At 37.2% G+C, this 13,657-nt stretch overlaps 1 protein-coding gene across 1 annotated transcript in view; it reads right to left on the reverse strand.

The window, feature by feature from the left end:
• Positions 1 to 13,204, reverse strand: part of SEC63 (SEC63 protein translocation regulator) — a 29,924-nt gene extending 16,720 nt beyond the window's left edge. Inside the window, exons 1-8 of the mRNA XM_075202878.1 lie at positions 12,952 to 13,204; positions 8,484 to 8,583; positions 7,246 to 7,360; positions 3,957 to 4,069; positions 2,792 to 2,853; positions 2,137 to 2,195; positions 1,905 to 1,955; positions 668 to 776 (exon numbers count right to left, since the gene is read on the reverse strand). Coding sequence (XP_075058979.1) covers positions 668 to 776; positions 1,905 to 1,955; positions 2,137 to 2,195; positions 2,792 to 2,853; positions 3,957 to 4,069; positions 7,246 to 7,360; positions 8,484 to 8,583; positions 12,952 to 13,075 — 733 coding nt within the window. The 5' untranslated portion in view covers positions 13,076 to 13,204. The remainder of the gene's footprint in view (positions 1 to 667; positions 777 to 1,904; positions 1,956 to 2,136; positions 2,196 to 2,791; positions 2,854 to 3,956; positions 4,070 to 7,245; positions 7,361 to 8,483; positions 8,584 to 12,951) is intronic.
• Positions 13,205 to 13,657: the final 453 nt, after the last annotated feature.

Raw genomic sequence — 13,657 nt, forward strand, 5'->3', positions numbered from 1 at the left:
TGAATCAAGAATTGTACAGTGTATTAGGCCTATTTCTAAACTATTTTAGCTGCTGTTATTATGCAATCTATGGTTTGAAACAGAAACTAGACCAAAATGTCAATATATTTTTAAAGACCATTTGTGAAAAGAAATAAATATTTTATTAACCCTCGCTGGATTTATTTTTGCCAACTGATTTTAGCTCTAATCAACTTCAGGTCGTATACAGTTTGTGCATTGCAGCTCTTGAACAACATGTAGCCATTATCTAGATTTGACTTAGAAATAAAAACTCCAGAAAAGTAGATAAATATGTCCCTTGAATGTTTATTAATACTACTCCTAAAGGACTTTTACAAGAATACAGAAGAAACAATTAAATAAAATAAGCACTGAAGCTCCAAGCTGCATTCCCAAGGCTGTGTGATGGGATGAATGTGCATAGAGTAGTGGAAACAAGGCAAAGCTTAAAGCCTAGTTACCACAGTGGTCAGAAGCTAGCTTTTCACATATTCAAATCCACCAAACATACATACATTACCAGGGTGGATTACGGTGTACTCAATGGTTTTTTTTTTTTTGAATGATTGAAAAAAAAAAAAAGGAAAACATTACAGCACACAAATTGTAATTTAAAATTTTTTCATAGCAAGTTCATTGTAATTAAAATATAAACTATACTCACGTTTCATATCCATGTTCCGGGTCTTGTACACAAAATATGTATAAATCTGAGTAGTGCGAATAAGGATCTGATCTCCACTATAACGGATTGATTTATACCACCAAGAACCCTAGAACAACAATTCCACCAAATAAATATAGGCATGAGACATATTTTACAGATACTAGATACCTTATTTCGTGTTGTCTCAATTTCTAGTGTCTCCACTGACTATTCTAAAAATATGAAGTGTACAAAACTGGCATCAAACCATGTTTAAACTTTGAATCAACAGCTACAACTAAAATACCACTTAAAAAAGTTCATAAATAGTGCACCTTAAACAGAATACACAAAACATTTAACTGAAATCTATAAAAATAAAAATTGAAGGGTCATTAAAATAATGATAAATGGGCTGTAACGTACACATTTTTTTGCCTAATAATGACTAGGACAGGGCAATCTTTATGCTACGTTATCCCTCTGAACAGGCTTATAAGCACAGTTTCCGTGTTGTGTCTGATACAGAAAACCAAAAATATGACAAAGAGCTGGCAATCAGCTCTCTAAAGTTTCTTGGCCTATTTAAAAACAACATACAATGAAGTATAACATATGATTACCCCAGTAAGGAAATGTTTGATGTTAGATGGCCTTTAAAAGGCACTTATGAAACAGGAATTGATAACATGGGTCTATTCCGTATAGTAAAATTAAATGCAAACAAAACAAATGCTTTAAATCATACCTGTGTGGATTATTATGGGTTTTTAAATGTTGGAGTTTATGCTCCTTCATCTTTTGATAAAATATATTTATCAAACCTATTGCTGAAAACAACCAATAACCATAATTTTATTGACCACAAAATAAATGTTATTAAGTCAAAGGGATAATATTAGCATTAGCAAATATTATGGAGGTACAATGGTGGTAAAAAACAAAGTTGTACGTGCAGATGGAACTGAAAAGTCTGCCATCTGTCCCGATTCATTAGACACTGAAATCATTTCTGTTTTCAGAAGAAAAAAAAAATCTGCAAAAAAAAATAAAAAATACATTCTAAATGTCACACACTTTGCCAGGAACGTGATTCAGTCCATTCAACCACTATTTTCTTTATTCATACAGTTTTGCAATGGAGTTGTTTTTTCAGCTTTATAAGTATTAATGGTGTATTTTGCCCACTATATAGCCCAAAATATCAACTTGGTATCCTAGCACTGCCAACACAGACAGCCGGTGCTGCACTTACCACAACAACTGGAAGGATAACCATAAAGGCAAGTCCATACACAAGCAAAACCTACAACAAAAGAATATGGGCATGTCACATGCAGCACAAACATATCAATGTATTGTAATATGGTTCAATTAGTGATCCAACACCAAAAATCAAATCTAATTATGCAAGAACACAACCAACAAAAATCTTACATGTAACTCTAATGAAAATGAACACATTAAACCCATTTTTACCAACTCACCAGCATAGAATTTTTTGAATCCACAATCCAGGCTGGCAGTGCAATGCCAAAATTTGTAGCTTTAAAAAAAAAAAAAAAAAGACAGAAAATAATGTGAGCATTTATATTTTCAGGTACTGTTAATGAGTCGTAAAAAAAAAAAAAAATCATAAAAATAAATAATTACTGCAATGATTACATATTTTAAGAACAAGAGTAATACAGTAATATAATTATACTTTAGCCGGCCCGAAGGTGACAGGACCCCCCTCCTCGTTGCTTATTTGTGATCTCAAAAGGTAGATGCGTCACCTCTCGGAGTCCCATCGAACTCCGACATTTTCTCTACTCCTTTTCTGCTTTCCTTTTTCTTCCCTCCTTCCCCCTCCTCTCACCTTTCCTTCCCACCCAAAAAACCCAAAATGTAGCTCCACTAAGGGGGAACAAGGCCTTATTGTTGAATTATTTTATCTTCCTTTTTTTCTTGCTCAGGCCTAATGCTCTGGATACCGCCTTTAAGAGTGTTTCATTGTCACTGTAATGTCCATTGATTGTCTTAAACTTATTCTTTATCCTTCCTATGCATGCTATAGTTGAAAATAAGGGGGTTTATAAAAAAGAAAAAAAGAAATGATACCTTAACCACTATGTTTATAAGAGCAGTGTAGTTGCTTACCCTGTGGTCCATCAGGGTTACCAAATTCTTCCCAATTCTTTCTGGATTGTTCATCTGTTAAACTAAAAATGAGCAAAATCTATTGAATCATTGTTCAGAGACAATGGTTATATTATAAATAAGGACAAATCATTTAAGATGCCATGTGTCAAATCCATCATTAACAATAATATACTGTTATACACAGACCATGAATAAAAATTAATAAACTGTACATATAAGTATGTTCATGTAATGCCACACAGTCTTGTCCTTTCTTTCTACATTTCATTTTTGTCTAAAATGTATTAATAAATTACTACACCTGTCTTAACATTCACATTAAATTCCCTAGCACACATTAAATGATAGGTATCAAATTTATACCTTCTCTTTGTGGTCCAAGTGGCTACCCCCCCGTGGTTGTGCCACTTTGCATACATAATAGTTGGGTGGCCATTTAGCATTCATATATCAATGCCCACCAAGCGTTTCTACACCTGTCACTGACAGTACTTACTCTGCATTCTTGCAAAAAATGTCACAAGCCGGCTCTTGCTGCAGCCAGCACTGTCAATGATTATTACAACAATTTTATTTACTTAATGAATATATAATTTGACCATTCCAACAGCTTCAGTGGCACACCCTCACCTTTATAATGAAGCTTTTTTCTGTGCTGTTCTCGCTGCTCATAATTTTATTTTTTAGCACTATTTACTACACACTTATTTCTGCTGCAGGATCCATTTCACTGCACCTGGGTCAATGCTTCACACTTGTAATGCACATGTAAATGTCAATTTGGTCTTATTTCTGAAGCGTTAAGGCCTGCAAGCCATTTTCTATAACTCACAGACTATACAATAGGGTTAGTTTTGTCAGCAACAAAGCTCTTTAGTGAGAACATTGAGCCGTATAACTATAAAGTATTAAGTAAACATAACTGAGATCAATGATGTGTACAGGGAAAAATATGAATTTAAGATTCGAACTAATGAAGATTGTAGTCTCAATAATTATTTATCAAACCTATAGATAATAGGCATCGCACCTATATAAGTATGCATTAAAACTCCACAACATTTAAGTACACTGTAATTATGCATTTGAAATAAATAAGCAGTAGAAAATTTACTACTGACCCAGGCTCCACACAATACAATGTTTGAATTAAAATGCTTACGCTGCATAAGCCTTTGCGATCCTCATAAACATGACTTCATCTCCTCCTTTATCAGGGTGGAATTTCAGAGAGAGCAGGCGGTATTGTTTCTTAATTTCCGAGACAGTTGCACCCTTTGAATAAAAACAGTTACGTAAATTCTAACAGCAAAGACAATTGATGGCAGTAATATATGATGCGATAATACCCAAATAAACATGCCCACAATACGTGTGTGTGTATTTGGTGCGAGGGGGAGTTAATAAAGCAAAAGGAATTTAAACAAGATCCAAAGTTGAACAAGTCAGAGAAGGCTCTGATTTTGGAAATTAATCAGTGTTCTCACCAGCAACTATTTCCCGGGTGCTCCACCCGGCTGCTTTTACTTGCCACCCGGCACTTGGAGCCCAACAGAGTCCTATTATTATATAATAAACCACTGTTTCTTTCTCTTATTATAATAGGCTACGTTAGCACTACAGCCAGCAGTGCTGGTTAGACCAGTGATCACGAGTGTGACCAGTACTGGTAGGTGTCGGCAGTAACCACTAACATTTTTCATTATTATTGCAAAGTATTACAACTGCCCCTCCCCCTCCCCCCACCTGGCTGCTTCTTAATGCCCAACTGGCAAAATTTTCTGGGGAAAATACTTAATATAACCCCTCAACTGAAGGAGCATATTGAAAGGAATGTCAAAATTTGCTGGCAAAGCCACAAGCTTAATAGTCTCGGGATCTTTCTTAAGAGATACTACAAACAACTTTCTGAGGCAAACTACCCAGCACTATTTAAAACCTTAGCTGCAGACTTCCACAGTTGGAATTCATTTCTGACCTTGCAGGTCGGGCATGCCAGTGCAGTAAAAATGAATGCCCGCGGAAGGCTGATCTATATTTACCAACTACTTTCGATCAAAATGCCCACAAAAGCAATTGCAGCACAAGATTTCTAACTTATCTGGGAGGGCAGATAATTGTGAGTGCAAATGCACATCCTCCATAACTCTGGAAAGGAGGGTGGTCTGGGGGCCCCAACCTAACACTGTACTTTAGAGCAATTGACCTTGCTCAGTGTGTGAAGAATTTGGGTCTCTATTGAATCCAAACTTTCAAATTCTATTTTGATAAAATGCCCACTGCATCAAGCAGCATCCAAAAATAGCTCTTCGGGACTACAACACGTGCAGCTTCCCACTTCTCTCCAACTCCAATTAATCCCAAATTGGGAAAAACCCAGGCTTTCCCCCGGAATGGTTCCACGCCCCTTCTCTTCATGAATAAAACAAGGGGTGCCACATAGCAGATACTGCTCCCTTTCCAAGCTTCCCCACCGATGCAGAGATCCAGAATAGGCCCCGCATCTCAAATTCAGGACTTTATCAATGTATACAACTAAAGCAACTATATAATAGATTATAACGTCATTCCTCCAGCGCTCCACATTGGAGGTCCTATATTGTCAGAGATCTTCTACTAGAGGCCTGCTATTCACCATGTAGAGATTACTGCTTTCCTTTGAAGTGGACTTGATAAGATTGTATGGTAGCAGGACAAGGGAGACTGTGGTCCCAGAAGAATGGTTGACGATAGGAACTAACGTAGCGTCATTTTCATATGCGTGTATCGGATAAAATGCTGTTAAAGTGTTCTTGTGATAATATCTTGTTTCATCAAGACTGAATAAACTTTTTCTGAGCTCTCGAACTTGTACTGGAGGCTGCCTGAATGGTATGGTACCCTGTTGCGCTTTTGGTGGGAGTGCCTAAAGCATCCCTGTCACACCCAAGCATACACAAAAGTTAGATGACACATCTTATCTGCAGCAGTGTGTTGCCAGCCAGTTGCTGGAAAAAGCCTGATCCACCCTCAAAGTCTTTAATGTTATCAAGAATTTGGTATGTACACATGATTAAGCACACTACATGTACCATCACAAACTCTCCTGCCAAATTTGAATCCATTTGGTCCTCAAGGTTAGATTATCATGGGGCCTACCCTCCACTAAATCTTGGCCTGTAACTTTGTCTAGTACTCACACCTGGAGATGAGGGCGAGTCAATTTTACACCCCCTACCCCCACTGGAATTTCAAAACCAGTGAAGTATACCACTCGAAGACCCTCAGGCACTATCTGGAATCAAATATGCTTCTTTGTGGCTGTATGTATCCTTTACTTCATTGGGGCAAATTCAATTGGCTGCGTTACTGTGAAAAGTAACGCGATCGGCACACCATTATCGTTACTATGATAATAGTGCGCATTATTGCCGTTAGTACAGTAATGTTTAACGTTGATTTTTGCTCGCGGCTCAGTGAGCCGCAAGCAGAAATTCGGGTTAAAATTACCGTATTACATTGGAATTATTATATATTATGTAATTTGATAGACGTGCTGCATTCTCCGATTTAGATAAAGGCATTAAAGGGTTCTATGCTAAGTGGGGTATATATATTTAAACCTTAGAACCCCATGTCCAAACTCGAATTATGCAAGTCATGAGTTACGAGGGAACCAAATGGTCTCTATTGAGACAACTATAATGCTCTCCTATTTACGAGTAGTATTGCAATCCTGGGTTGTGGTTTGGTCTGAGCTATTTTGCATCTTGAAGTAATGTAACATCTAGTCTACGCTTCTCCTCCACCCACGCTCCGTATTGTTATACTTATTCTTCAGTTAACCTATTGCGAAGTCATGAAAATTTCAATGTCATGAAAATATACAGTGATATGTGTATCAATGTTTATTGATTTAAGTGTTTGGAATCACGGGATCTTGTTCTTCACCCCGTTTATACTCTCTTTATTCCTTCCTTTATGTTACCCATTCTTCTCCCTTTCCCCTCATACCTCCCTTTTTTCTATTTTCCATTCTAACTTCTCTATCCTTTAAAAACGTTGAAAATGCATTTGTACAATTCATCAATGACATACAGATCAGTGTATGTTAATATACTTTGTTATATCTGTACAATAAACGGTTTAAAAGAAAATAAAGCATTTTCCAATCTGTATTATACTGAAATCCAACCTGATCTGCTCCCCCCACCTCCTCTCCCATTTCTCCTCTGTACTTCTAACATTCTGTATGCAAAAATTAAATAAAAGGTAATAAAAAATAAACAGATGGGGAGGAGCCTCAACCATATATAATGAAGTGTGCTTCACGTTTACTTTAATAGAGCTGCAGAAGAATGTCAGGGTAACCTGAATGTGTTTTACGATTATTCATAAATTTCAGGGTTTATCGGTCCTTTAACGTATGAATCATTTTCATATGAGATTTACTAAAGAATTTAGCTACTTACCGGATCTAAACTTAACACTTCGTATGGGTTGTACTCTTGATATTCTTTATCAGTTTTGGAAACTTTGTAGGCAAGAAAAAGAAATAATGCCCATCCAATCAGCAACACTATTTTCCTGTTTAATATACATAGAAAAAATTAATAAATAAAAATACACAAGATCGGAAAATAAATATACAAGATTTTAAAAGCAGGTAGAAGTTCAGCACCTCATCTTTTTAATGCTCATATTACGGTAAGTTTTTTTGCACTGTAAAGTCAGTCATTCACTGGTAAATACAACTCTGAAATGTAAGGTGCATGGCAGACAGTAACAAACAAATCACGGCCATTACTTCAGATTAAACACTTGATCCCACAATAAAACAAATGCAGTGTTGGGAAATATTAAAGTTTAGACCCAAAAATGAAAATTTCAATGCTAATAACTTTCTGTCAGCAAGCAGGTAAGGAAGGGAAAAAGTGACATTCTGTTAGTAAAACAAACAAAAAACTATTTGGTTGTTTGCTTCATTGGCAATTACTTTATAATATATTTTATTGCACTTTTGCAAGCAGCAGTCACTTTCATTCGCAGGTACAGTTAGTTTTATGGAACCAGTTCAGTGATATGCCATATTCTCCTACTAACTTCATTGTGAAATTCCATTTGCTAACATTTCCATTCTGCCACGTCCAAATGTCCACTTGGTATGGTTTCCATTTTTGCTTACTGTTCCTAATTTGTAACATCATTATAATGAACATCTAGATCAATATATATGTCTAACTTACTTAAATCTCTTAATGTTTTCTCACAAAGCAATTCTGCCTGAAGCAGGATCCTGTGCACTGATGATGTTACACATAAACTTAACGATCATGATATTGGAGGAGAGGGAAGGTTGAGGCAGGTTTGGTCATATTATTAGAGAAGGGGAAAAAGGCAGCAGATCAGTCATATTATTGGAGGAGAAGGTCAGGCACATCTTGGGAGGCACTCCTAATTGTTGTCATTAAGAGCACTTAAGCAGCACAATCAGCTGAGTGTGGGCAATATTTTATTTATTATGCCCAGACACCTAAGGGATCCATGCAGTTGTGTTGCCCTGCACATAAACATAATGCCACTGGGAGGTGGAAGACCATTATTGTACTCCCTGGTATATACATAAATACATATTACATATTTAAAAATTGGAAACATTGCAATATATTGCTATAAAAAGGACATCAATAAGAAAAAATATTTCACTTACTTCACAGTTGGAATTATATTTTGCTGTGGCTTTATAGACTTCAGCTGGTACCATAAACAGCTTCTATATACAGGACGTATATTTTTCAGTCTAACATGTTCTAAAAAGGAAGGAGAAACAAAATGTAAGCAATGGTTCAGAAAGTGTTTGAAACTCAAGAATTAAAACGCATCTAACAGTTCTGCAAAAACTAGTGAAAACTAGCAAATAATAATGTAAGTGAATGGACCTGTACACACATGCCTTTGAAAAGCGCTCACTTCACATTAATTTCAACATTGCCTCCAGCAATAACAAATATTAACACTCAATAAAATATAACAGTTTCAAGGAAATGCCTGTTAAAGCACTATGTAAAGTACATAATATACTATGCTGCAACGCAGTTTTGAGATTCCCTATGCTTCAACAAGTGCTACATTTTCAATGACTGCTTGTAGGAGGCCTAAAACACATGTATCAACTGTACAGTATCAGTCAAAATACAGCCCACTGTTTTACTTTTTAAGTATACTGGTCAATCCGTTTTGAAAAAATCCAACATCAATAGTACAGACTGAGTAAAATCCAAATTATGTCATTTTGTCCAGGTCAATCAATAATGTAAATCAATAGTAATATCTAACAGTTCTGTGAAATTGTAGTTTAGCTCATGTCCATAGATTGTAACTTGGTATACAGAGAACATTGGATAGGTGAACATGATACTTGGACAATCACAAAGTATAACATATATCCACTTTCAAAACATGTAAAGTAGATTATCTTCCAATGATGTTGTAAGGATGTGCAAAGTTCAACGTGGCTTCACACCACACTGTACAGTCAGTTCAAACAACTTTAAAGAAAGCTCATGAAAAGTCCTTTGCAATGGTTATAATTACCATAGTAATTATCTTTGATGGCTGCCATAAAGGGACACCCTAAATGCACAGAAGAACTGGAGCAGCAATACCTGTTGGCAATTTCTAGCTGTGTAGCGCACTAACCTTCAGCATCTAACTGCAATTTGTAATGAAAATTCTACATGCAAAGAAGTCTAAACTAAAGTTCCTAAACACCATAGAAATGGCAGAAATGGCTTTCCTTCCCTAAAAGTATATTATTCAGAGTCGGTACTGGATTACGACGTTTACTTTCCTACCAAAGTCTGAGTCAAGTGTAGACATTAACATGTTCTACATTTTATCAATGTTGGGATGTTTCCTCCTCAGGCAGGTGGGCACAACAGCGCTATTAAAATAAGATATTTACCCTGATCAAAGTATAAAAGATAGCAACATATTCTAATAAAAGTGAACATGTTCTATTTTTTTAGAACATGTAGTTATGACAAAAGAAGGATGGCATTTCTTTATCATGAAACACAGAAGGGCTTTGCAAAACCAAACATGCGAGAGTGGCTTTCAGTCTTTGAGGTAGCAAACGTGCTGCAGAGTGTGTAGACTGTTAGGGGGCTATTTAATAATTAAGGGTTTTTTGCCCCATTAATCATCATGTCATCGCAACATTTAGGCTCCATTTATTAAAAGACAAACAAAAAAAAAAAAAAAAACATCCTGGGACAGCACATCAGATAGGAGGCTGTCCTGTCTATGAAATGGTGATGATAACTTATCTTACCTGTCAACTCCGCAATCTGTCCAGATGTCTGAACTGTGCATGCACAAAGGAATTTTGCAAATTTTACCGGAGGGGAGAGTAGCAAGGCTGCAGAGAGGGATCCAAAGTTCCCTCTACCGCAATGCTCTCCCCATAGGGTAGAATGGCCAACGCCATCTTAAAATATCGTTAGCTGATGGGCTCAAGCCCTGAAGAGCTAGGCTTTTGGGAGTTTGTTAAATTGCCACAGACCACAGCAACCATTGAAAATTTATGTGGACTGTGGTTTAATGCAAAACTTAGTCTAATGCAGGTGATATCCCCTACCCCAGACTTTTTTTTTTCTTTTTTATATAGCAACGTAACTTAGAAATGCCTAAACCATGGGGGAAAAGCATTTTCTGCATTATGGCTCAATAAATAGGCTCCATAGACAGGTCCATAATAATCTTAATGTAAGCAACACAGACATGTAATGCTGTATCATTCTTTCTTTTTAGTCCTAAGAATCAACAGCACACTTTTCACAACTTGTGGAATGATTATATTTGTTCATGATATGATAGAGGGTGGAGGAAATAATGAATATTAACTTTTTCTTACCAGAAATGTTAAAATCTTCATGTTTATACAGAAAACAGCAAACAACATAACATCTGCCATTTCTCTTAAATAGTGGGCTAATAAGCAGATCTATTTGTTATTCATGAATCATTTATTTATAGGGCGCCACAGGTTCCGTAGCACCAGACAATCATCTTACGGATATAACATATATGAATATCTACATTCAAGAACGATAGAAAATGCTTGTTCAAAACACTGCTTTTGCCAATGACAAGCTGCTTTTATGGGTATGTACATCCTCAGACAAATCGCATTTTTTAACACAATCAACCAAGAGACTCTGCAGCAGTGAGGCGTACCTAGCAGAAAAAAATGTTCATATCCATGGATATGAGTGTCACGTGATCAGCACACATACACACTCCTGTCACTCCGACCAAGTACGCACTGCTGCTGCCGAGCCACCCAGACTTTTGCAATAAATAATGTGATTCAGCTGGGGGTAACCATAGCCTTTAAAATGGATAACAATCAAACTGAGGGGACTGCTGATCACTATGGCAATCACTCTCTTCTTTGTTCCCATTTTATCTCATGGTAAAATCCAACACATTAAGAACACAGCATGCATCAATGGTCCCTATGACTATCTTTCTTTTGGTTTAAGCAGTTTGCTGCTGTGCATCCAGGCCTCATTTGCAGTTAGGAGCAAATCATTTAAAAAAGAAAAAAAAAAAAGGTGCAGATTTGCTCCTGGACAAAGTTGCAATGCATGGGGTGCAAATGCATTTACTTTATTTGCATACAGGGGAAATACTGGCTGTGTGTGAACGTAGCTGCACAAACTGTCAATGGCATCTTCAAATAAGGTGACCAGTGCTTTATGTACAAGTTGTTCCCTACCTCCTAGATAGTAAGCTCATTTGGACAGGGTCATCATTACCATCTGTTTCAATTCATTTTATAATACTTCTTTGTATCACAATCCCCTCAATACACAGCGCTGCATAATTGGTTGGAGCTTTATAGATAAAGGATATTACTATTATTAAATTCTTGGAAACAACTTCAAGAGCTCAGAGGTGATGTGACAAATATTTTAATATATCACAATTATTAAGGATTAACAATGGTAGTATAAGAATAAAGGATTTTTAGAGCAATAAAACAAAATATAAAAAAGTTGCGAACCCTAAACTAAAAAGCCTATGTACCGAGTAAGAAGCACTTTTGCACTACAAATACAATGCATCATTGTAGGTCTGAACAACAACAGTGAACATAACTCATACCAGTCAGTAAACTAGCACCACAAAAATACAGAACGAATGCAAACTCATGTCAGCAATTAAAAGGTCACTTCCAGGAACCACAATCTGATCATGTTACACAACTTGCTCTGAAACTGGTATTATCTGAACAGAACTGATGAACATTCAGACTTACAAGTCTCAGACAGCACAAAAGGATGACTAGTCCTACTTTGGTATGCCCTTCCCTAGGAAAAAAAAACTCTTATTTCTTTAATAATTAGATCATAGCATGTACACATCAGGAAAAAACCAAGACCACATTCAAAATATGTTTGGCAATTTATTTTGACTATTTGTAACATTCAGATGTAAATAATATATAAGCAAGGTGCTATGCGTGTGTGTGTGTGTGTGTGTAGTCTGATTAACAGTGGAAAGAACATCTGTTTTGCAGAGAGTGTATACAATGTAACCCACACTGTATGAACATATGCATCAATATGACTATCAATGACGTGTGAGAGAGTAGAGGCAGGCAGGAACTTACACCCCTTCCAATAGACTGACAGGAAACAAACCTACACATGGTAGATGGTGCCTGTGAGGCCAATACACTGAATATCCCCCACATATCTGTTCAGCTGCACGGTGTGGCTCTATAAGACACAGGCATAGTGCTGCTCTATATCACACAGGTACAGTGCAGCTATATATCACACAGGTACAGTGCAGCTATATATCACACAGGTACAGTGCAGCTATATATCACACAGGCACAGTGCAGCTATATATCACACAGGCACAGTGCAGCTATATATCACACAGGTACAGTGCAGCTATATATCACACAGGCACAGTGCAGCTATATATCACACAGGCACAGTGCAGCTATATATCACACCGGTACAGTGCAGTTATATATCACACAGGTACAGTGCAGCTATATAGCACATAGGTACAGTGCAGCTATATATCACACCGGTACAGTGCAGTATATACCACAGTGCTGCTCTGTACATGTCTCGCTCCCACTCCTAGTCACTCACCCGAGTTCTGGTCTCGGGGCCACAGGTAATATGTGGCTGGGATGACAATCAGCCCCACGAAGGAAGTCAGGAAGTAAAGAAACGTGTTGCCACTATCGTCATACTGGAACTGCTGGCCGGCCATGGCTGCCCTTCCTCTCTTCGCCGGGGAAACTGCCGGGAAGCGGGACCCTCACAGTGCCTGAGACTAGGCCACTGACCGACCGACGGCCGTTACCCGGCGAAGGCCCCGCCCACCTCCTCCTCTTTGACAAACCTACACATTACGTCATGACCAAGAAAACCTCGCGACAGTGAATATGGGAGACGTGTTATTTTTTCAAATAAACTTTATTGAGAAGAAACAGTAAGTAAGGTTACATTAAAAGACGATGGCATCTAATAGCTACTTTAGTGCAGAGCTTATTATACTATAATCGTACTTTAAACATTATCAGCACGAACTACGTTACCCTTGTCAAAGATAATTGCACAGAGATATGTAACGTTATACAGTGGCCATCATATGGTACCCAAGTCTGCAAATATATTATGGTGTTGTTATTTTTATCATTCTGATGCACATCACCCGTAAACTTACTTAAGAACAAGTAAAGGTTACAATCCTAACTTATACTAATACCATGACAGCGTGGACATGAAGGACCATACAGGTTCCACGTTGCACATGCTAGCAAACATATGTGACTGATCTTCGTTATTAAAC

Source organism: Mixophyes fleayi, chromosome 3 (assembly GCF_038048845.1).
Source record: "Mixophyes fleayi isolate aMixFle1 chromosome 3, aMixFle1.hap1, whole genome shotgun sequence".
Lineage (NCBI taxonomy): Eukaryota > Metazoa > Chordata > Amphibia > Anura > Limnodynastidae > Mixophyes > Mixophyes fleayi.